Below are 23,238 nucleotides of genomic sequence, written 5' to 3'. Positions count from 1 at the left end.
GGAGAGCGGAGGAGAATAGAGAAGAACAAGTGGGTGGAAATTAAATGGGATGAGAGGGTGAGGTGGGAAGCAACGAGGGTGTGGCTGACGTAGAGAGCAAGAGATGCTGCAGGGTGAGGTGGTGGTGGTGTGGGAGAGAAGGTGAGAGAGGGTGTGGTTTGCAGAGCGGTGGGGAGCCAAGAGAGGGTGAGGTGATGGAAAGACGAAAGGACTGGGAGGGAAAGGGAAGGGTGTTGGTGGGTGGGGAACAAGTGGAAAACATGGAGTCAGCTGATAGCTCCCAGTTTCCATGGCAACGCTAGGCCTTTCCCACCCACTCTCTGTTTCTCTCTCTCTTGTCTTTTTCCCGTTTCTGTCTCACCCACTCCCTCACCTCCTTCACATGTATTTTTTAGGCTCCCCGTAATCACGTTACTGTCCTCCTTCCTCGCTAATCTTCTTTCTCCTTCGTCCCTCATCTCCTCTGTTCCTTTCATTTTTTAAAAAAAAACTTAAAAACAGTTCCTTCAATTCCTCCTTACCTGAGCCAAGTTTGGTACAGGTGTGTTGCTTTATCTTGACATCAAAGCCTTTCCTTTCCTTTCCTTCATGGTTCTTTTGAACAGAGAGTGAACATTACAACAGATTTTTGTTCTTTTTCTTTCCTCCCTCATCTTCTCTGTTCCTTTCCTTTTTTTAAACTAAAAGAGTTCTTCAAATTGTTTCACACCTCCGCCAGGTTCAGGGACAGCCCCCTTTCCTTCCTTTCTTTTTGAGTGTTCCATTATGGACTCCAGAGTGGTCATACAGAAAATGTATTTTAATTGAATGTGGCCCCACACAGTTTCAAAGTAATGGAACTTGAGATAAAACTAAAGGTGGTCAGTGGATCACCTAGATTGCACTAACAAATACAAACAAGGTCCAAAACTGCAAACTGGCTTTTTTACTTTTAGAGTAAAAGAAACCCACAACAGTAAAAGTACTGCATATGTACCGGTACCTGTAGTGTACCAACATGCAAAAGTCTGCTCCTGTAACAGAGCGTATTTGCATGTGTGATGTTTGTCAACTGCAGGAGCTGCTTCTTAAGCAACCTTGATATTTGTGTCCGCACAGCCACCCGGCCCCGCCTCTGACTGAACTGTATGACCCGATGAAAGGGCGTAGCAGAGTCTCCACCCTCTCCTCCTCACCCAGAGCCAAGCTACGCTCAACTGAACTGGACGGAAGCCAGCTCCTGGACTGGGGCTCCCTGCTGCTCCCCCTCTCATTCCATCTCTCCCGTCTCTCTTTCACTTTCCTCTTTTTTCACTCTCTCTCACTCTGTCAGTACCAGTCTGTCTCTGTACCCATCCAGCCCTCTCCCTCTCTCTCCCTCTCCCCCCCCCTCTCTCTCCTCCACCACCCCCCCCAGCGTCCCACACAGCAGCCATTGTTCCCGGTGCTTTTGAGCTACATGGCAGCTGAGCCCTGGGTGGCTGGAGAGACGAACGGGGTGTTTCATTCCTCAGAGGAGGCTGAGAAAACTAGGGCGTAGAGTCCATAAAACCCTGACGCAAGTTTATACGAAAGCATCAGTCCGGGATGAAACAGCCCCTCAGAGCTTTCCATTTAAGACCCGAGTCGAAGAATTCACATCGTCAGACTGTAGCCAGCCAGTTCTATTAGCATTGAACATTTCTTTCATACTTCCCATTACAGAAGCACATGAGTCACTGAACAGTTTTAGGATTGACTGTCTGTTATTTTTCATCTCAGAGTTTCAAGTTTTTGCGGTGGGTGCAGCTCCCTAAATAATCTGACGTCTTTAAGTGAGTAGCTGTCACTCACACCTGCAGCGGCAGGTCTCAGCTGATCACTTCTGATTGGCAGTAATGGTTCTTGACCAGTTTTAGTTTGTCAGAGGGGCTCATTGACACTAGTAGCAGTTTTCAAAGAAAACCTATAAAATGTAATGTAACGTCCATGTTTGTTTTTTTTTTTTCTTGTTGTCACATAATCGCCATCAGTAACGGTTCTTGTTTTTCCCTTCCGTGCCCCTCTTCCCTCCAGCAGGCTGATCTGGGTGGCGACTTCTCACAACCAACAGACCTAAATGTGAAGACAGAGTTGACAAGTTGTAAGATAGAGGCGTCTTCGCCCCAGCCGAGCCCAGCCGAGGACCAGACTGAACCCGTCGACTTGTCGCTCAACAAGCCCCGCTCCTCTTCGGTCCCTGCCTCCACGACAAACACCACAGTCAACCCTCCGCCCGGCAGTACGGTGACCCAGCCCAGCCTGTCAGCAACACCGGTTCCCTCCACGGTACAATCAATAGGCTCTATGGTAACTACTGCTTCCTTCAGCTGTAGATAGTGCACTGTGCAGGTCTACTGTGACCAATCATACCCCCCCCTGCACCCCCAGGTCCTCTCTCCAGGCTCTATTCTAGCCACGCAGGGTGCCGGCGGCCAGCAGATCCTCCATGTCATCCACACCATCCCCTCTGTCAGCATGCCCAGCAAGGTGGGCCAGCTGCAGACCATCCCCGTGGTGGTGCAGTCTCTACCTGTTGTGTACACCACCATGCCCACGGACGGCGTCGCAACAGCAGCCATTACAGTTCCGCTCATAGGAAGTGACGGGCGCTCAGAAGGATCCGGTAAGTGGTGCAAGTGTCAGTTATATCGGCGCTCAAATTTTGGTGAAACTGCAGGATTGTTGGTCTCATTAGCATATCAAATAGTCTAAAAAATCAGGCCGCAGACTGAGATTAGTTCTAGCATAATCTGATAAATAACAGTAGCTCAACACAAGATTATACAAATGAATCAATAATGCAATTTTTTTTTTATATAGCATCTTTCCAATAAATAAATTAATGTTCAAAATGCCGTGAGAGTTGGAGACTAATGAACACTGAAGGATCAGTTAGAAAAATACAGTTAGGGTATGAATCCAAGCTGCATAGATGGGTTTGTAATTCATGTTTAAACAAATTTCCAGCTCCTCTTCCGATACTCTGGAAGTTTGTTCCCAGCGGCTCAGTAATTTCTAAAAGCACCAATTCTTTTTTGGTTCAGCTAAAAGAGAAGTGCCCGTCTCCTTCACACTCGTCTGCTTTTTGTGGCAAATTCTTCTCACCTTGTTTCTTGCCCAGAAAGATGACGCGCCCATTCTCGTTGCTCCCGCTAGGAAGGATCGACTGAGTTTTTCCGACAGTGGAAGTGACCATCAGTGGTTTCCTTTCTGTCCACCAGTTCTTACGCACATTTTTTGTCAAGATTTTAGGCGTGCTGGAGGGTTTTGCTTTTATTAAAAAGTTTGTTCTGAGAATGTTGGAAACACACTCTGTGAGTAAGTGCCAAAGTGTGTGTTCAACTCAGACCGGGCTTGCCCTCACGATACAGACCTGCGTTGATATTGTTCACCGATATTAACAGTTAATTGGCTAATTTTTGAAGTAACACGAATACGTGATCAGCGCTCCGATTGTGCTGCTAAACCTCTGTGTGATGTATTTGAATGGAAACGTGACTGAATGATATCACGGATGTAGTGGAACCGTGCTAACAAGCTAACAGTTCATTCTAAATATCTTAGCCTGTCAAGCGATGACACGTCTTCCTCTGTGACCCGCCGCAGAGATACCGTCATTCTCAGTCTCTCGTGTCACGTTCACCTTTTTTTCCCCTGTTATTTTATGCCCCATCAGCTCTAATCCTGCTGTCGTGCGTCCTGTTTGTGATACTTGTGTTAAATGGTGCCTGTTTTGGTTTGCCTCATGTTCAGTTTGTACAGTGATACTGCAAATACTAAAATGACTACCAGTATCACTAGTACAGCTTCTGCTGATGTCCTCAGGACAAGATGGTCTCAGGCTGACATGCACAAAACAATGTAGTTGAAGTAGAAAAGATGATGACATTAAATAGGATAGGGAGATTAGCAACAACAACAACAACAAAAATCATGTGGAGGAAGTAAATTTGAGATGGTTATTGGATCACTGGACCTCCCCTGTAACGTTCTCTCTCTATCTTTACTGTCACACCCATCATTGTTCATCCATGCCGCTCTCGCTCGCAGTCTCAGAGGAGTACAGTGTGTTTCCCAGAGGGAGATGGTGTGTGTTTGTGGTTAGCGGTATGTTAGACCTGCCGTCTGTCTGCCTGTCTTTCTTTGACATTTTAGAAGCTCCCCATATGTGCCAGATGATTGATATTCGTCCTAACATGACGAGACCCGTCGTGAAGAGAAATTTGACATATGTTCTAGGGAAATGTTCCCATCAGAAATTCATCTGTTGGTGTTTTTAGCGGCTGATTCCATCCGTCCTCTGATACTCTGTGGAGGGAAACACCTTGTCTCATAAATCACAACGGCGAACAGAGGTAGTAATTGAGTTGGTAGTCACACTCAGTTGTTGAGTAATAAATAATCTGTCATTATTTAACTTGTGTTACTCAAATGTCTCAACCTTTTCTGACTCTGTGGTAAATCAGTAGCCCATCTCAAACAGAGATCCTGGTAAAGAGAGCGTGCGCGTGATGTCACACACCCTCAGTGTTACAGAAAGATGAGAGCCAGCTTGAATGCAGTAAAACTACATCTTAGGAAGGAGCTTAGCAGTCATTGTAGGTACAGGAACCCTCATTGGAGGAACCTTTTTCGCTCCTACCTGGGGGCGGTACTCAGCACAGTAAGAAGCACAGGTTTCCAGCAGTGTGGATGGCTGTGTTATGAGGAGAAAATGGCCGACCATCTCACCTCACTTGACCATTCTGAATACAAACAGGAAGAAGGCCTTAGAGAGAGGTGCTCTTCAAATTGTTACAGCCTGAGAGGGCGGTGCCTAAGGAGCCGTGTCCATGTCTGCCTACATTATAATCTTCCCTCACCTGGCGTGAAAGCCTTTGGTAAAAGGATGACGTAACATTCCGGATTTGCTTTGTGAATTTCAAAATCAGTTCCATTAAAAAGTCAGGAAACGTGATCCAAGCTGCAGGTTGTTCTCCTGGACTCCCACTTTTGTTGCTCCGCCTACCAGTGGCAGCCATGTTCAAGCCCATTTTGCCCCTCTGTCCGACTGAAGGCTGCTATGAAGCCTAAAAGCCTCGTTTTCACAGCTTTGCTTCTTTGTATGGAGCCAAATGAACCCGGCATGACTGGTCGCTCTGTGCAATGACAGTAAAGTAGAACAACGGCATAACATTCACATTCATTGTGGGCGGCATGGTTCAGGGGTAGAGTGGCCGTCCAGCAACCAAAGGGTCGCTGGTTCGATCCTCAACCCCGGTGACCATGTCAAAGTGTCCTTGAGCAAGATACTGAACCCATAATTGCTCCTGATGAGTGGGTTGGCACCTTGGTAGCAGCCTTCACCATCAGTGTGTGAGTGTGTGTGTGAATGGATGAATGAGATGACGCTAAGGTAGAAAAGCGCTCTATAAAATTGAGTCCATTTACCATTTACTTTGAACAGAATGTAGCACAGCGTCATGATCCGATGCCGCTCAGAAGCCTCAAACACTCTGGTCATTTCTTAGTAGTTAACAGTGAAAAAGAGGTCAAAGGAATTGTAATTCATCCCTGAGTAAACATGAGGGGAAGCTTGACGTTGACTCAAGCAAGCTGGCAAAACAGGCCTCCGCCTCTTTGACAAACTGCAGTCGTCTGTAGAGTTGGTCGCTATTCCAAACCAACGTGGCCACAACTTAGGAATGTGGATGAGGGATGACTCTTCCAGAAGAATCTCCAACATGAAAGCTGGTATGAAGATGCTCTCACACCCCGTCACCTCAACACAGTCAAGAGTTTGCTTCATTTCCCAGCATCAAAAACCTCTTAACCATGCTTTCTTGATTTGTGCTTAAAGCACAAGTGCTCCCAAAACATTTTTAAGGATGTGGGCTGGCAAAATTTAATGCACATTAGTCCACAAAATGCAGGATCTGCAGCTGGCCAGGCACCAACGTTGGCTCCAGGTTTGATGCGTTTACAGTTAGCGCAGTAAACGCTGACTCAGTGTGCTCACGATGTGAACTGATATCTTATCTAGTGAGCAGGGCCTGGTAGATTCTAAAGGTTCAATTATCAAGGAAGGAGCCACCTATTCTTGTAGCGTGTATTGAGATTTGAATTTCACAGCCCAGCAGCAGCATTGAAAAGAAAAACGGAAGCAAAAAAATGACGTGAGCCGGATTAGAGGAGTGTGGGAGGGAGAGAGAAAGAGAGGGAGAGAAAGAAGGAGAAGGAGAGGAGAGTGAAGAGCTTTGATATGTTGTGTTGTTCTTCCTGGACCTGCTAAGAGAACAAGCAGGAGACAGCTGACATGCGCCGTGCTGTGGGGGTGTAGGAGGAGAGGGAGGGCTGGATAGGTAGAGCAGAGAGGAATTGGGTGGAGGAGGTGGAGGTGGGGTGGAGTCGAGCATGCTGCAGGGGTGAGGCAGCAGGGGTCGACACAAGAGGAGATGGGATGTTTTGCCTTTGAAAGAGGGCTACAGTGATGGAGAGGTGGGGGCGGCTGAATTGTCTCCACACACAAAGAAGACTTCTTTTTGTGTAAGACCCTCCCCACACCAACACGTCAACCTCGTAACCCCCTCCTCGCTCTCTCCAGGAAGGGTGGACTTTGAACAGTATGGCCGCCACATTCCAACAGGGATGAGAACGGGGAGGGCGGGATTAACCATTCCAACAGTACCGTTTACCATCAGATCCTGATTTAGTCGGCCTTTGTTGCTTCAGGTTGTGTTACTGACAGTTAAGTTGTCAAACTGTGAATTTAAGGAGGAAAGAGGGAGCAATGAAGCATGAGGAAGAAAGAGACTGACTCAGTATGAAAAGGAAAAAGGGGGCTGGAGTCAATTTTGGGAGAAAGGCGATTGACAGCCAATCGTGTAATCTGGAGATCAGATTGAAATGTGACTTCTGCTGCGTCCTGAGCGATAGACAGAGAGAGAGAGGGAGAGAGAGAGAGAGATCAATGACTGCCGATAGCAACGACCGTCCCTCCTTTTGTGTCCATTTGTCTGGAGTTGTTGGCGGTTTAATGGCAGTTAGTAAATGTTTATGTATGCGTGTGTCACACAAACTGGCCACGTCACCGCGGCACAGCTACTGCAGTGCCCGATTTGGACTGAAAATCTGTTTCCATCACGTGGCAGGACATCTTTGATCGCAACGGGCGCGCCGAGCTTGATACCGGGATTATAACGTAGTCAGGATGTTGCAACTCTGTGGCAGTGCGTTTCCAAACCCGCAACTATCAGTTGCCTCTGTGTTGATATCTTGTTCGTGTGCTTAGAACATGTGTGGCAGTTGAAGCTGTTGCATTTATTCAGTTCAGTGCTCTTATGCACAAATATCACATGTGTGTTTTTTAGCCCTCATTTTAGTTTAGCGGATAGAAAACAAAAAGTGGGGGCCCTTTTTAACTCCTTGCTCCTGACATCTATTATGTATCTCCTGCAACTCGGAAGCCATTTCAAGTGTGGGTGACTGAAGTTGTGAAGCTTCACAATAGATGTCAAGAGCTCAGAGATAAAAGAAGCCGTCAGGGGTGGCGCGTCCTGTCGGTAAAAATGTCCAGCAGCGTGTAAGATTTGTACATAAGAACATTTCATGAATGAGGTCCAATGATTTGCAAACAATGGAAAAGAAAACCAAACGACATCAAAGGATTTTTAAGTTTTTGTGTATCAAAAAATATATATCAGACACAGTTTCTTAATTTTAGCAGAAAATTGTTGTCCTCTGTCTCTCAGATACAGTACAATGAATCCATACACTTACAGTTTGAACAGTTCCTCTGTATGGGGGCGCGTACGTACACACACACTCACACACACACACACACACACACACAAACACACACACGCATGGATGCACATACAACCACAACCACAACCACAATCAGCCTCTTTCACCTGATCATGAGGCTTTTGTCGTCCCATAATGGGAAGCTTAAATGATGCTCCCTGCCTCCTGGTAGCCAGGAGGATCTGCAGGGTGAAACGTGAGCGTTTACACGTACGAACAAATACACGGACGCCTGGTGGAATACACACATGCACTCACACCTGCAGGAACCTCAACTGTCTGCTGCTTGTGTGTGTTACGGCGTGTGTATGTAAATCTGACCCTCCTGCTCCTGTCCCTCATCACAGCGGAGTGCCGTGGACAAGCAGACCCTTCATGATTTAAGATATTTGTGGAATCAACTACATGTACATTTTTGAAAATGACAATCATATTCAATGATATTAACTGTTTCTGTCCGCAATGCTGATTACCCACCTTTTTTTTTCATGATCCCTCTTAAATGATTGGTCCAAAAATTGTCAATCAAAGGAACTGATGTAATTCTGAAGAACGAATGCGTGTCTTAAGGCAGCAGAGCATGTTTACCGCCTACGGAATACAGCGAGTCTGCGTTTCGGCTATTGTGCCGCTCAAAATATTCACCCGGGGTTGCCAGGTATGGCTCTCACACATACAAAAGCAACACCTTAAAACGATCCTCCCTGGTGGAAAAACAAGAAAGGGTAGAAAATGAACAACAGCATCTCCTGGTTGCATTCTCTGAAGAGATCCATCTTCAGTTGCTCATTAGCATTACTGGCAAGTTCTATGTAATCATTTTTCATGAACACCAGCTCTGGTGTCATTTTAGAAAATGGAAAGAAAGAAATTTTTGGAAAAAAAAAACCCTGCTTGGATCAGACTTTTCTGATGAAGGAACTTTAACAGTTGAAGAGGATCAGGAATTGAGAAAGATGCCGATTTGAGGTGTCGTGCCTGGAAATGCAGCACGGGGTTTGGCCTTTAAGTTGATCCATCAATTGTGCAGTCTAGCAGACCACACCTAACAACACACACACACACACACACACACACTCGGAGTAAGTCTTTGTCTTGCTAAGTTGCAGGAATCCAGGCATCGCTCTGAAGAAGTTATTAACCCCCTGCTGTTCTCTTCTGTCTGCTTCCATCCCTCCTCTCCTCCCTTCATTCCCTCACTTTAACCTTTTCCATTTCCTAATTGAATTCGCTGATTAATCTCTTTGTCCGGGCCTTATGTCCTCCATCATTACCTACTCAATTTTTTCCCATCCCACCATATTCTTTTCCCCCCTATATCCCCACTTTCTGTTCTCTCTCCCATCGTCTTTTCCTCTCTGCAGTTCGTATCAAACCAGGTTCCACATCTCCGGTGGAGTATCAGAGCGACAGCGAGGCAGAGAGCGGTACAGAGTCTGGATCGGCCTCCCTCAGTGCCCAGAGTCTTGACGCAGGGTGAGTGCAGCCATGATAAACAGTTACATTTATCGGCATCGCTTAATATCATTCTGAGTGTCTATGGATGCGAGTGGGTTGGTATACATTAAGTTGTCCAGAGTTTAAACTGGTACGTGCCAGGAGGAAAACGGGATGCAGTGGACAGTGGCAACAGAAAACAACCAGAAAAGCTGACTTTAATTTCTTCTTGTCCACAACTGTCATATACAAATGCACCTCAGGGAATCAGAACAGGGCACCTTGATGGTTGTCATGGTTGTGCTGATGGCCTATTTTTCTCACTTTTTTTTTAACTGAAAAGTCAGTTGTTCCACTGAATCACTTTACTGGAGATTTTCCTATAGCGTCCTTCCTGTAGGCTAACCTGGAAGTTGGCACCGCCACAAGTTCTCTGGACCACAGGCCAATGGGATTGTTGTACTGGATTCAGGACTAGTGCTGAAAAGAAGCAAACAAAAGTTTTCTCCAACAAGACGCTCTTCACAAATGAACACCGCTTGTATGACTTTGGAAGAGGAAATGCAATCACCGGAATTACAAAACCAACAAACACGCAACTCCTGCATCACCATGACTCGCTCTGTGCTTCCTCTGATTTGTGATCACATTTAATGCCCACAACAACATCTGTAGCCTTGTTAAGCCACTTGTCAGCAACTGCTGTTACTTACTGGCGTGTTTTATTTTCAGGACTTGAACTCAGATTAACTTTGCTGCTTAGGCCTTTACAGTCTGCACTCAATTACCCCTGAGTGGGTTTAATGTAGTTTCATGTCCAGGCAACAGGTGGCAGTAATATGTGCTGATGCATCATTATAAGAGCAGAAGAAGACTTTGAACACAATTTGGAAAAACACTTTTGCTGGAGACAGGAAATGCACTCATGGAGTGTGACGGAACAGTGCAACACAACTGGAAATATAATGAAAAGGGGTCATTTTGAAATATCTAAAATATGTAAAATATATGACTTAATAGAGGCTTGTGGTAAATATAGGATATCGTCTGTGTAGAACAAGGTGAGGTTAGTTTTATGCTGCATTCAGACAAGGATGCTCTCAGTATATAGAAATACATACCGAATAAGAAGACAATAAAAGCGCAGTAAAAAACAATAAAAACAACTTGTATATCAACTATAATCACACTGAAAATCATGGGGTAGAGAGACACGAGACTGTATTTAGAGGAACGTTACAGTCAAGCCCTGATTTAAACCTCAGACCTCAGGTGTTCAGGAAGGTCGTTCCACAGGTGAGGGAACGTACACCTGAGCACAGCTTCAGTTTCGATCCGGGGAGCACCGAGTAAACGTAAGGAGCGGCTGGCCTGAGGGTGTCTCCATGTTGTGTAGCACACTAAGACCCATTGAACATAAACTCACGATCTCCTTTGCTCTTTTGTTTTATTGTCTGTATGTTTTCATTTTGTAAGCTTTACCTGAAGACTTTTTTTTTGAATAGTTATAATTAGGTCAGAGATCATTCAGCACTTCATAACCTTGTAAAAAGATTTTAACATCTATTGTTTGACATTGCGGAATCCAGAATAGTGATTTAAGAGGGAAGACAATTCAGACCCCCAGGATAAAGGTGCCAGAGACTCAGGGCTGCGGGTGTCCCTGCTGGCGGGCCCGTCAACAACTGCTGTTTTTATGGGGGATAAAATCGTATTTTATCTGTAAAAAACAGTTCATTAAAGCATGGGGGCACGGCAGTCTGGAGCAACAGAAATACAAAACAACCCATGATTCTAGAGATTTCTAGATGTGCCCGTCTCTTCTAAACTGTCCTGATTCATTTTGCATTCTGCTGCAGCCTCTCCAGCATCCTGTTGCCTCATCTGGTCATTTCTGGTTTGGCCACAATGGCACCAAACTCTGCTACAATGATGTGCCAGGCTGTATACGACTGTCACTGTCAAAATTAAAATCGACATTTTGCATGTATGTTCACGTATGACTTAAACAAGAAACATGTATGTAAATCAGCTTGGTGCTAACTGGACTTTTATGAGCCAGACTAAATAGATCCAGTTCCCTATTAAACCCAGACAATGTCCTCATCCCACATGTCTGCTCAGAAAATTCCAAAAATGTATCCCTTTCCTGGAGTGTGCAAAGGAACGAGGAACACTAAGCAAAAAAGAAAAACAACAGCAAAAAAAACACCCCAACAAATAAAACCTATATTGCATTGAATCTGGCATGCAGAGTCAGCCGGTGCCACAAAATGTTGACAAAAGAAACATTTATATCTCCATCAAGTACCTAAATAGAAGTGATGTCATACAATGTGAAGTCTACAGCAGGGTCAGAGAGAGATGGAGAGACGTTAATGCACAGCAGGGTTTATGCAAAATGTGTGTGTGTGTGTGTGTGTGTGTGTGTGTGTGTGTGTGTGTGGATGGCCTCCCTCGCCTGCAGCCTCCTGACTAATTACATTACTTCAGTGCAGCCATGACTGGACACTTATATAACCTTATATAACCCTCTGGAGACGCCCGACTGTATCACAGGGAGACAAGTGTGTATACATGCTTGTGAACACACATGAGGAGCGTGTGTGGACACGGGAAAGGTTGTTACTGAATGCTGTAGAGTGAAGATTAGGATTTTGTGTGTGTGTGTGTGTGTGTGTGTGTGTGTGTGTGTGTGTGTGTGTCCAGTGTTTATAAGTCAATCAGGACACAGTTCTTGCCACACCTTGTGGGCGAGGCTGGCTAACATTAACTGACATTCAGGGTGTGCACCTTGACGGTTAGATTAGTGTCGTAATCTGGTTTGTGTGTTTGCGTGTGTGAGGTGGAGAATAAAAGAAACCGTACTTAATAGGAACCAAGAATGTTTTTGTACAATTTGTGTATGTGTGTGTGTGTGTGTGTGTGTGTGTGTGTGTGTGTGTTACTTGGCAGGACTGTCCCAGACGTGGGGTGTAAACATGGTTATGCAATAGAGTTTCCTGTCGCACCTCATTGTAACCGGGCTCAAGAGACAGAGACAGATATACCTCTCTGCCAGTGACCTTCATTTATTCACGGCTGTTATATGCACATAAAGATATGACACTGTCAAATATGGTAGTTTGATAACTTCATCTGAATAACGGCTCAGGAGCTGCACCATTGAATGATTTGAGGCACGTACCAGTTAGCCAGTGGGCTACACCAGCTGCTAGCCAGCGGACATGGATCATGGTCTGGACAGTGTAAAAGACCTGGACGTCTTTATTTGGCTTCATGTGCCACCAAACAACTGTAGGAGGAGTAAATGCTACTGATGCTGTTTCCAGTTTCTGTTCAACAGCATCCTCTGTTGTTGTTAGTTAGCCCAAAGCTAGCAGGACTTGTTAGCAGGGGGAATATGCTAAAAGCGTACTGTTTACATACTTAGTTTTATGTGCTACTCCAACATCAGCTTCAATCTCTGGAGGAAACACATGCTTGTGACTAAAAACTAGACAGCTTGGAGTTTTGATTTTAAATCCTTTACCTCACAGGTGTTTCAGCTGTGGTCATTAATATTTGAGTGTTGCACATTAACGGGATTGAAGGCTTTCTAGCTCCACGTTTGTGTTCTTCAAGACCGCCTGTTTTTTTTGGTCTGATTTTTTTTTGTTTTTTCCTTCTCATTCTTCTATCTCTGCTCCTCACAGAACCGGACGCTCGTGTTCCCGTCGTTCAAGCGTGTGAATAGCAAAGATATTACACCATGATTCCAATCTGCTCTTAAAGGTTTCTTCTGCCGGTCTTTACCTGCCATGATAAAACTTTCTCATGCTTCTGAAACCGCCCGTGTGGGTGACACGAATGAAGAAGTTTAGGGGAGTTTTATTTCTAGTTGGAATAGAGCCGTGAAGTAGCAATTAGTCAAGCCTTCTTCTTCTGCTTCTTTTTTTTCCATCATGTTATGAAACACATTTGATGTGGCACAGCCCTACCTGTAAAATTTTCCACCAGCCGTCATTGAGAGGGATAAAACTGCTGAAGTAGAAGCTGTTGAGAATGTCTCTCTGGCGCCTCCCGGTGTTTGTAGAACTCAGTTTTTTTTAATTAACCTGGGAGATATAAAAAAAAAAAACATAAAAAATTACTCAATCTAATCAGATGAAATAGTTTTTTGCTTGTTATTTAATTTATGTTAAATTTTTTTTTTAAATTAGATTTATTTGAAACAAAAGGCCTTGCAGCAAGAAAACAATGAAAGTAGCATTTGTGATAGTCGTATTAACTCACAACAGTAAGCAGCATGAACAGTGTGGCCCGGTCTTCTTAACTCCCATCTCTGTCTGTCTCTCAGGTCAGTCATGGACCTGGAGCCCGTCGATCCAGACTCTCCAGACATCAAGAGGAGGCGGATCCACATGTGTGATTATGAAGGCTGTAAAAAAGTTTACACCAAGAGTTCTCACCTCAAAGCTCACAGGCGGATACACACAGGTGAGACCTCAACACACCAGAAATCTGAGGAGAAGGAGGAACTATTTAGCGACGGTCCACCCCCCCCCCCCCACCAACAGAGAAGGTTCTTTTTTAAAGAAAAGTGTGAAAGACCAGAAAGAGATCTGTTTTTCTTTAATCAAACAAATAAGTTACGATGGATTGAAGTGACATCATGCAGCATTTATTTATGTTATTATAGTGTATGTATATATATGTATATGTAATATTGCAGTGCTGCCTTCAGGTATTAGATGATACCTTGTAATTCTCAGTACTGATCAGAAGAGGGAGAGGCCTCTGTGTTGCTGGGAATTATGGGAAATTTCTTGAATCACTGATTGAAGTAGGATGTGTTTGTAGATTTTTCAGTGTCCTTTTTCCCCTCCCCCCTGATGCTTCCTCCTGCCGTCTCCTAACTCTTGCCCTCGTGTGTTGCTTCCTCCCAGGAGAGAAACCCTACCACTGTACCTGGGAGAACTGCACCTGGCGTTTCGCCCGCTCTGATGAGCTGACTCGGCACTTCCGCAAGCACACAGGAATCAAACCTTTCCGCTGCACCGAGTGTGACCGCTCCTTCTCCCGATCCGACCACCTATCTCTGCACCGCCGCCGCCACATCATGATGTGAACTTTGACCTCCCTCCAACCCTCTGGAAAAAAACCCAATATCAGCTTTCCCTACAAACCAACCTGTTGACCCTCAATGTCTCAGAAGTCCCTCACAGCACGTCTTGTACCAGTGCCCCACCCAAACCCGTGATAGTCTCCCTCCGCTACCCCTCCCTTGTCCTCTTGGTCTTGAAATCCCAGGAACGTCAGGAATGTCGTTTGTGTGAGTCTTTGGTGGAGGATTTTTACTCTTGTGTGTTGCAATACATGGTCATGGTCACCGTCCATCCACCCCCCCACCACCATTGTCCGACTCCATCCCACCTGTCCCCAAACATGTCCTCTCCTCCGAGAGAGACGGATGAACTGATGGGCATCCGACAGGAGGGACGTTCATCCTTCCATCCAAACAAAGGAGAGGAGGAAGAAGAGGGCATGTGATTTTAAACTGTTGACGAGAAGAGAGACTTCACGTCTGACTTCACTTCAGCTGCTTTCTTCGTTTTAACAACATGAATACGGCACATATCCAGAGTTGGGAAGTCTAGATTCTAATGAAACGACTCAAAAAAAAAAAAAAACCTTTTCCAGGAACTTTTTAACTGTCACTGCAACCTCCCTGTTCATACCAGAAGAATCACGACGCAATTGGCCAGAGAATGAGACTCGAAATGTCACCAAACATCAGTTTGTAGCCTCACTGAAGCCGATGCTGAACTCTTACTTAGAGCTCTGGAGTGGCGTGGAGAGACACGGGACAGTGTCAATAATTTGTTGCTATGCAACTCAATCCCTCAATTTGATTTGTGGCCACAATATGTAACTAATTTTCCGTAATCTGATTTGTGGCCATGACATATGATTGCTCTCACGCTTTGAACTATTAGGGACCCCGAGTTATGATTTTAATGCCATGCTTTGATTGATTTTATCCCGACCACAAATGAATCAAAGGGAAGGAACAACTTCCATCTTGTGGCTCTGATTTCTAGAGGCTCTGTTCTTGTTCCCTCTGGGATGAGTTCTCTCCAACGACCTAGGAACTATTGTGGCCAATCAGAGAAAAAAAATATCCATAAAAAAAATTGCGCCGCTTTTGCGACATCGCCTCGAACATCAGAACAACTTCAACGATTTGGGTGGGTGGGGGGGGGGGGCAGAAGGCAATGCGCCATAGATTCCTGGACTTTCGGTCCTTGTTATTCTTTGGTTCCTGGAAATTTTTGGGAAGAAGAATAATCAAAAAAAAAAATCTCTTTTGGAATTTTTTGAAATTTTTTCGCAACAGTTGGTTCATGTGATTTACTCTAAAAGCTTCCCACGTCTGAGTATGTGTGTGCGTGTGCGTGTGCGTGTGCGTGTGCGCGTGCGTGTAGTGACCCTTTCCACAGCAACTGAGGTGACGTAAGACACCAATTTCCTCCTTGACAGATTCAGAGGTGTTTGAGGTTAAGATCGAAATATTTAGTTGTGAATCCCACGCCAACCGACTGCCCCTCCCCAAACTCAGCCCCGCCCCCTGGTGCAAGGAGCTCCAAGACTGTGAACTTTATAAAGATTCATTTGTTTTCAATCATGTTATTGTCATTTATGTGTTCTTCCCCTGCACAGACCTTTCCTCGATAACAGTATTTGCTTTTATGCGCCAGTTTTGTCCTTTTTTTTTTTTTTTTTTTCTTGTTCTTTCACTTGTTGCTGGGTTTGGCACTATCAACAACAACAACAACAACAATAACAACAACAACATAAAAAAGAAGTTTCATTTAAATGATTTCAAATCCTTTAGTTCTCTTCTGCGGCTGTGAAAGAGACAGGAGGTGACACAAGTAGTTGGAGATTACAAGTAAAACTCTCGCAGGGAATATGGGAGCTTTTCAGAGTGTGTGTTTTTGCTGTTATGTTTGTGTGTGTGTGTGTGTGTGTGTGTGTGTGTGGTTGCCTGAGTGTGCATGTTTTGAGACAAAAACATAATCAGAATTTAAGATTTTTACGAGTGTGTGTTCCGGGCACTTGTTGTTCTTTTACCTCTTGCCCGTTGAGCCTTAATAACTGAAGTCAATCTGTAAAGGGCGAACCCAGAACCACTGACGGATCGCCTGAGAGCCTCCTACTGACTCTCTCGGCCCGTGGGAACCTGATCTTTGCGGGGTCGGCTTGTGTTTCGCACGGCTTTGAACTGGCGAGTGCTCGGCATGTTTCTCAGTGACGTTAACGTGCAGAACTTAAGTTTCACATTATGAAACCGAAGAAGAAGAAAAAAGACAGGGCCATGTAAGCAGACACAACTGCTGCCCGAAACACTCCCAAGCGTTTGCAGCTTTTGACTCAATATTTCTAACAGGAAATCTGCGCAACACAAATTACAAAGACTGCACTGTGGATCCACCTCAGGCAGGTTTAAACATTAACTGAACCCAGTTTAAAAAAACAGAAAGCTTTTTTTTTTTGCTTTTTTTTTTTTTTTTTTTGCTGTGTTAATCAGATCCGCCCTCAATTTTTTATTTTAATGTTTTCTCTTTTATTCCATGCTGCTGGGTAACCAGATGGAAACTGGAGCTGGAAACACACGTAAACATGGGAGGAGGTTAACAGTAGCAAGAACAACATTTCTGCTTCTTGAATGGATCGAATCCTGTTTCCACTCGCCTGAGAGGATGGCAGGAGAGAGATTCCAACAGTGCAAATTTGTTTTTGAATAACAATAAAAAGAAATAAATTTAAAAAAAAAAAGAAGATTAAAAACGCTACAAAACTTCAAGCCAACGTGCTGAAACGGTCAACCGTCAGCAGCCAGGAGGTCTGTCGGTGGTTCTGGGAGAAACCAGGCACTGTGTCGGGCTGACAGGGTCCGCTGTGCCAGGGTTTAAACTAAGGGGAAACTAAGCTCTCTCCTCACTAGCATTTCTAGCAGGGCAGGGGGGGGCAAGGGGTGGGTGAGTGGGTGGGGTCAACACTGAAGATTATAATGAATTGTAGCTAAGAATATTGTTTCTTTCTTTTTTTTATTTTGCCCTTCATACATAACTCCTTGTATCCAGGGTGTGTTGAATCAAATCTACAGTTGTGACAGAGTTGACCCCCCACCACCCCCCACCACCCCCCCAACCCTGCTCTTGAACCCACGGTGTCCATGTCTTAAGTGGGCTGTTTTTCAGCTCCCGATCTGGGCTGAACTTGATTATGCAACATAACACAGACCTCGCTCCAAGCGCTGTTCTGAACTCAGCAGTAGAGCACCAGAGCTGGTCGTTGCACCGCTGCCACACAGCTCACGTGTAGGTTGTACAACCCAGAACCTTCAAGAGGAGGTTCTGGAAGCCTGTCCTGTCGACGAGAAACAGCAGACTAACGCGAGCTGTCGCGGACTGAGGAAAAACAGGGTGTGATCAACGCAACACACTTTTCAATAACCCTGACGTGTGTGGCTCTTTTAGGCAACAACAACAACAACAAAAGAAGGCAAAACACACTCTGCTTGGGCGGCGCTGTTCTCGTTAGCGTGGTGGTGTTGTTATTGTCATTTCAAAAGCTAGGAAGTGAGAGCGAAATGTTAAGACTTTTCACATAACGGAGACGGACGTGCAGGCTTCCAGTGAGCTGAGTGCATGCCATGAACAGGCACATTGTTCTGCACACTGCAAAAAATATCCCTCCAAGCAAGTCACTGAATCAGGCTGGGGTTGTTCTTGGTTTGTTTGTTTTGTTTTGTTTTTTTTTTAATTTCCACTTCTGAATAAAGATCCGCCTCTTTTAAGTATGTTGTCACTTAAAGTCTGGAAATTAACCCATGAAAAATGGCTTCACTTCATCATCTGAACTGAATTCTGTCACTTGTTTTCAGGGAATCTGTTTTTATTTTTTGTTTGTTTTTTTGTTTGTTTTTTTTTGTGTTTTTTTTTTGCAGTGCAGAGCAATGTCCTCATTTCTCTTAACATCCCCTTCTGCTTCAACTAAAAAAAAAAAAAAAGCACATCTTTCTAGAAGAGTATATGCATTTGATTGCAATTTTCTTTCTTTTGTAAACTGTTGATAAAGACATTAAGGACAATGACAAATAATTAAGAGAAATCCATGTACATAAATGTATATAATCAAAAAGTGCAGAGTAAATGTAACGGGTGAATTTCTATTTTTAACACTGACTAGATAATGTGAAAGAAATTCTTTTTTTTTTTCTTCTCTTCTTCTTCTTCCTCCTCTGTTGGTTTGATGCAATGTGTTTCATCATGTGTTGTTCTTTTCAGATCTAATATTACATTTGTTTTGTAGTTTTCTTTTAAAAAAGAAAAAAGGAAAAAAAAAAAAGACTATTGGTCCCAGTTGTGTTGTGCACACTTGTGTTGCATGGAGAGTAGCCCTCTTGTTTTCTTCTAGTGACGTTGGTGAGCATGTCGGTGTGTGTGAGGCTTCGGGGGTTCCCTTAACATGAATGACCCGAGGAGGGGGAAAAAAAAAAAAAAGGAAAAAAGGAGAGAACAGTTTATTACGACAGAGCTTGATATTTCTGCACAGGACCTTTAATAAACGGTGAGGTTTAGTTGGTTTGATTTCTGAAACGCTACATTACTCTCCAACTTGAGCTGTGTTTGAACACATTTTTAAAACAGACGAGGCCGACGCAAACTGTATTTTTTTTTTTTTCCAGCAAATTTAGCCCTGTGTCGTTGTCTGATGACACAGCAGACCGATTATGGTGAAAAAGAGCATAAAATACAAACATATCCAAACACTATTCTGTTATTTAAAGAAAATAAACAGAACAGGAATAAGCTACATTTACCAACAGAAAACCAGCTTGTCGTCTTTTTTAAGTTCCCAGATACTACAGAGGCGATTAAGATACGCGAGCGCCTTTCCTCTCGTTTGAACTTCCGTAGCAACTGAAACCAACCAAGGAGAGCGAAGCAGCATAAATGCTACACACGTAGCATCAGCAGACAGACGCTCTAAGATGCATGGGGTTTTTACATTTTTTTCTTTAGGTTGTGTTAGCTTTCAACGTGCGCCTCAAGGCCCATCGGGGTTTGCTGGGAAATCTTGCTACTGAATGCTAATAAAATAATTGTTGCTTTATGGAGAGTTTATATGTCGTAGCCCGATGACTATTTAGCACAGTGAGACAGGACAATGTGTCAACTTTTCCAAAAAACCCCGTGAAGCTAACTGGACTGATGCTGGCAAGCTAAGCTACACTTACTAGCTTAGCTTTGCTGCATTTGAGAACTCTGCTCAGATCTTTGCCCCCTTTCTAATATTGTGGAGGTGTTTGGAATTTCATCCAAAAAACAAAAACAAAAAATCCAAGGTTTCAAAAGAATCTTAGATAAATGTCCCCCCCCCCCCCCCCCCCCTCTCTCTCTCTCTCTCCCCCGTCCCAGGTTTCTAAAGAATGACCTGCTTGCTGTTTTCAGACCCGGTCAGAAATGTGTCTTCTTCTTTCAAACCGGCTGGGATCTGTTGTAGCACTTGAAAACAGAGGAAAAGCTAATGAGCGGAGTTTTAGTCAGGATTATTTTGTCAAACTATTTCTTAAAGAAAGAGTTTCTACGCTCCGTTGTTCCCTCAACAGTGTGATCTGTGGAGGAGTATGACTACGCACAACGGATGAATGCAGAATCTGTTGAAAAAGAGCACTACTTTGGGACTAGAAGCCTTCTTGCATCCGTTTGTAGTCATCGTAGTGTTGATTAATGGCGTTTCAGTGAGATTCAGATCCATGCAGTTAAGCTGTCCGCTCTTGAACTGAAACTGTTCTCGCACCTGGAGTTTCCTACACTTTCATCGTATTGCGAAGGAGGCAGAAGTCTCACCAGAGCAACGCCCCCTTTTAGGTCAAGGAACATTTTACTTAATGCGAGGCTGATTAATAATTCTATCGACCCATCGGCTCACGGTCACTTTGATCAGCTCAGTCACCCTTCAGGGTCAGTTGTTACGCTTCACCACGTTGTTTCGACTGATGCATGTGTTCATGTTTTTCCTGCTTCCTGTTGGTTTTTTGCCGTTTGTGCCAGCTTGTTTTCCTCTGTACTCCCCCTCGGAAACTTCAGTTTACCTGTAAAGCAGGACATCCAGATGTTTAAGAAGCTGAAATCCTGCTTAGACCTTACCTGCGATAAAAGTTCACTTCTGAGGGTGTCCGTCTGTGTACGAGTGCCTCGACTCACCACCAATCACAAGTTTTAGGTATTTTCTATTGAATGCAGTAACTTATGGGCCAGTACTATATTTACTCAGTGCAATGCAGTTATCATTATAATAATACAATTATTAATAATATTTTTTCTTTCTTTTGTATTTGTACAGAACAAATGTGTAAAGATCAGCGAGGAAAACATGAGCTTTTTGATACTGTGACTCATGGTGTTTAAAAGTCAGTTTCTCCCTGTATAGTTGTGATTATTCCTCCCTCCCTTCCTTCTTCTTTTATAGAATAAAATGTTTTTGGTGCAATTTAATGTGCCCTGTGTGTGTGTGTGTGTGTGTGTGTGTGTGTGTGTGTGTGTGTGTGTGTGTGTGTGTGTGTTGTATCCTGAAAGCAGTGGTAGAAGAATTACGTATCAGTTGCGACTTCCTGTATTTTTCATAGTAAAATGGAGTAAAATGGCAAAATTAATAGCCGTTTCTGATACTTTTTATGTCTTGTTAGTACTCTGACAAAATTCCACACAACTTTTTGTTGCATTTAGCAAATATTGTTCTTTTATATAAACCTTTTATTTCAAGTTTTTTGTTTTTTCGATATCTTCCATGTGTATGCAACCTAAAGAATACTATATGAGTACTACTGGAATTGTAGGACACACTTCTATCACTGTATTGTATTGTGTGTTATATTTTTTCATATAGATTTCATGCAAAATCCTTTTTTTTTTTTCAATGTACTGCTGCGAAAAAGTTCTGCGTTGTCTTTCTTCAGATGACTTCCAGGTGGCTGAACGGATGACGCGCTGTCAGTGCCAGACAGGACAGATCAGGCATTCGCCCTCCCAGGTTTGATGTGAATATTTTAATGGATGTTAATCATCTCCTTTATTTAACGTGTAATGTTTTACTCCAAAATACCGTTAGTTTGGTTCGAGACCTTCCGTGTCATCTGACATACAGACGCCACATCAGGTCCAGATGTTTGCGCTATAACCTGGCACACACTCACTGCATTTTAGTTGATATAATTACAGCATTTCAATGCAATTTAATCCTCTGTTTTTTATACATAGAATGACCTTCTGGTGGTGGTCAAAGTCAGGGACCATCAGATCGAACACAAATCCCTCAGAGTCCATAACATGTACATGTAGTCCTTAGCTACAGTCCCACCCAAAATGATTGTTGAGGAAAGTCACAGGCTGAAACTCTTCTGTCACTCTGTCGCTGTGCATCATCGAACCCGTGACGTACTCGGAAGTGGCATCCAGGCGGACATCGATGAATGTGAGCGAGTGTCCCAACAGCCCATTCTATTTCTGTTCGCTGATGAAACACTCACAGGGTCTCAAAAGCTAGTGTAGTTATAGTGTTCACCACAAGAGGGAGCACTGAGGCAGGAAGTGGGAGGAAATACTTGAGGATCCCATCAGGGAGGATGAGGAGTGGACGCATCCAATTCAGAAGGAAGGAACCGCCAGTTATGATTAAAGTCACCTGTTGCATCGAGGGAATACCCAAAGATAAATTTGCTATGCAGGCAAGAGATCCAGCGGTCCGACATTGAAATGTTTGCAAAAAAAAAAAAGAATAGAGCAATGCTTTAAAAAAAAAAAAACCCACATCAACCACAAAACTTGATTTTAGATGCAATTCATAGAAAAAAGCTGCCTGAGATCAGCGCAGTTAATATAAAAACACAACAGAAAGAAAGAAGTGTGTGTGTGTGTGTGTGTGTGTGTGTGTGTGTGTGTGTGTGTGTGTGTGTGTGTGTGAGAGTGATGGCACAAGAGCATTTTGTGCAGAAGCTGTGTGTGCATGTGTGTTTATATGAATCTCTATCTGCCTTTGCCATCTCTTCTAAATGGGTTTATTGGCTTGGAGCGGTTGTGACGGGCCAATCATTAACACACAGCGATAGAGGCCTGATGCATACAGACAGACACACACTACATAAACGCAATAAAGGACCCAACGTTGCCGTCATCCGTGAATTGGCGTCCTTGATAACGACGCTGTGCTGGAACAGGAAGAGGACACACCCGCTGCTGGCTCCTAATTATTTGGTCAAGTTTTGTAAGTTGCACAATAGTGAATCACTGCGGATCACCATCTTAAGTGCCTGATTCATTCTGACCACACCAAAATGAATCAGGCACCCGAAGGTGGCACATCCGCATCATGCAGAGCGTCACTGTTCTGCTGTGTCATGTATCTGTTGCTGATTTTCTGCGATAAATACGATCGATATAATTAATTCGTGTTTTATTGGCTACATATTGGCAATTAAATCTAGGTTTATAACTCTTAATGGTTCTCTCCGTCTCCGCGATGACCAGCGACATGTGTGACACAGTGAACTTTAGAAAGGTCCCGCTCACGCTGGGTAAGAGCTGCAGATTGACAATGTGAACCAGCACGTTGCTTCAAATGTCAGTTATATAAAGAAGATAAAAATAAGGTGGCGATGGCGTCCTCGCACAGGTAAAACGAAGCTGTGAGAATTCTGTTTGTTCTGTCGTGAACTTGCCTTTGACGCAGGCTTTTTTAGGTTGATGGATTTCATTTTACATGTCAAGTGTGTGATGTTTGACATCTGAAGGCACCACGGACGCCATTGCGCTGAGTTTACACTTTGTCCATCCATCCATTGTCTACTGCTTATCCTGCTAAGGGTCGTAGGGGTGGGGTGGGGTGGAGCCTATCCCAGCAGCCTTCAGGCGAGAAGCGGGGTTCACCCTGGACGGGTCCCCAGTCCATCTCAGGTCAATGTAGAGT

General features: G+C 44.1%; 1 protein-coding gene across 3 annotated transcripts in view; it reads left to right on the top strand.

Moving 5' to 3' along the window:
- Positions 1-22,194, top strand: part of klf8 (Kruppel like factor 8) — a 78,106-nt gene extending 55,912 nt beyond the window's left edge. The window contains exons 3-7 of one of the 3 annotated variants that reach the window (XM_086179400.1): positions 2,035-2,286; positions 2,389-2,623; positions 9,150-9,261; positions 13,562-13,701; positions 14,151-22,194. In XM_086179400.1, coding sequence (XP_086035526.1) covers positions 2,035-2,286; positions 2,389-2,623; positions 9,150-9,261; positions 13,562-13,701; positions 14,151-14,332 — 921 coding nt within the window. In that variant the 3' untranslated portion in view covers positions 14,333-22,194. Of the gene's footprint in view, positions 1-2,034; positions 2,308-2,388; positions 2,624-9,149; positions 9,262-13,561; positions 13,702-14,150 lie in introns of all 3 variants that reach the window. The other 2 variants (XM_086179398.1, XM_086179399.1) reach the window with 2 other exon arrangements.
- The last annotated feature ends 1,044 nt before the right edge of the window (positions 22,195-23,238 follow it).

The sequence above is a fragment of the Aulostomus chinensis genome, chromosome 15 (genome assembly GCF_037954235.1).
Source record: "Aulostomus chinensis isolate RoL2024-O1b breed Wild chromosome 15, RoL_Achi_v1.0, whole genome shotgun sequence".
Classification (NCBI taxonomy): Eukaryota; Metazoa; Chordata; class Actinopteri; order Syngnathiformes; family Aulostomidae; genus Aulostomus; species Aulostomus chinensis.
The sequence above is the reverse complement of the archived record's forward strand: the minus strand, read 5'-3'. Positions and strand labels throughout refer to the sequence as shown.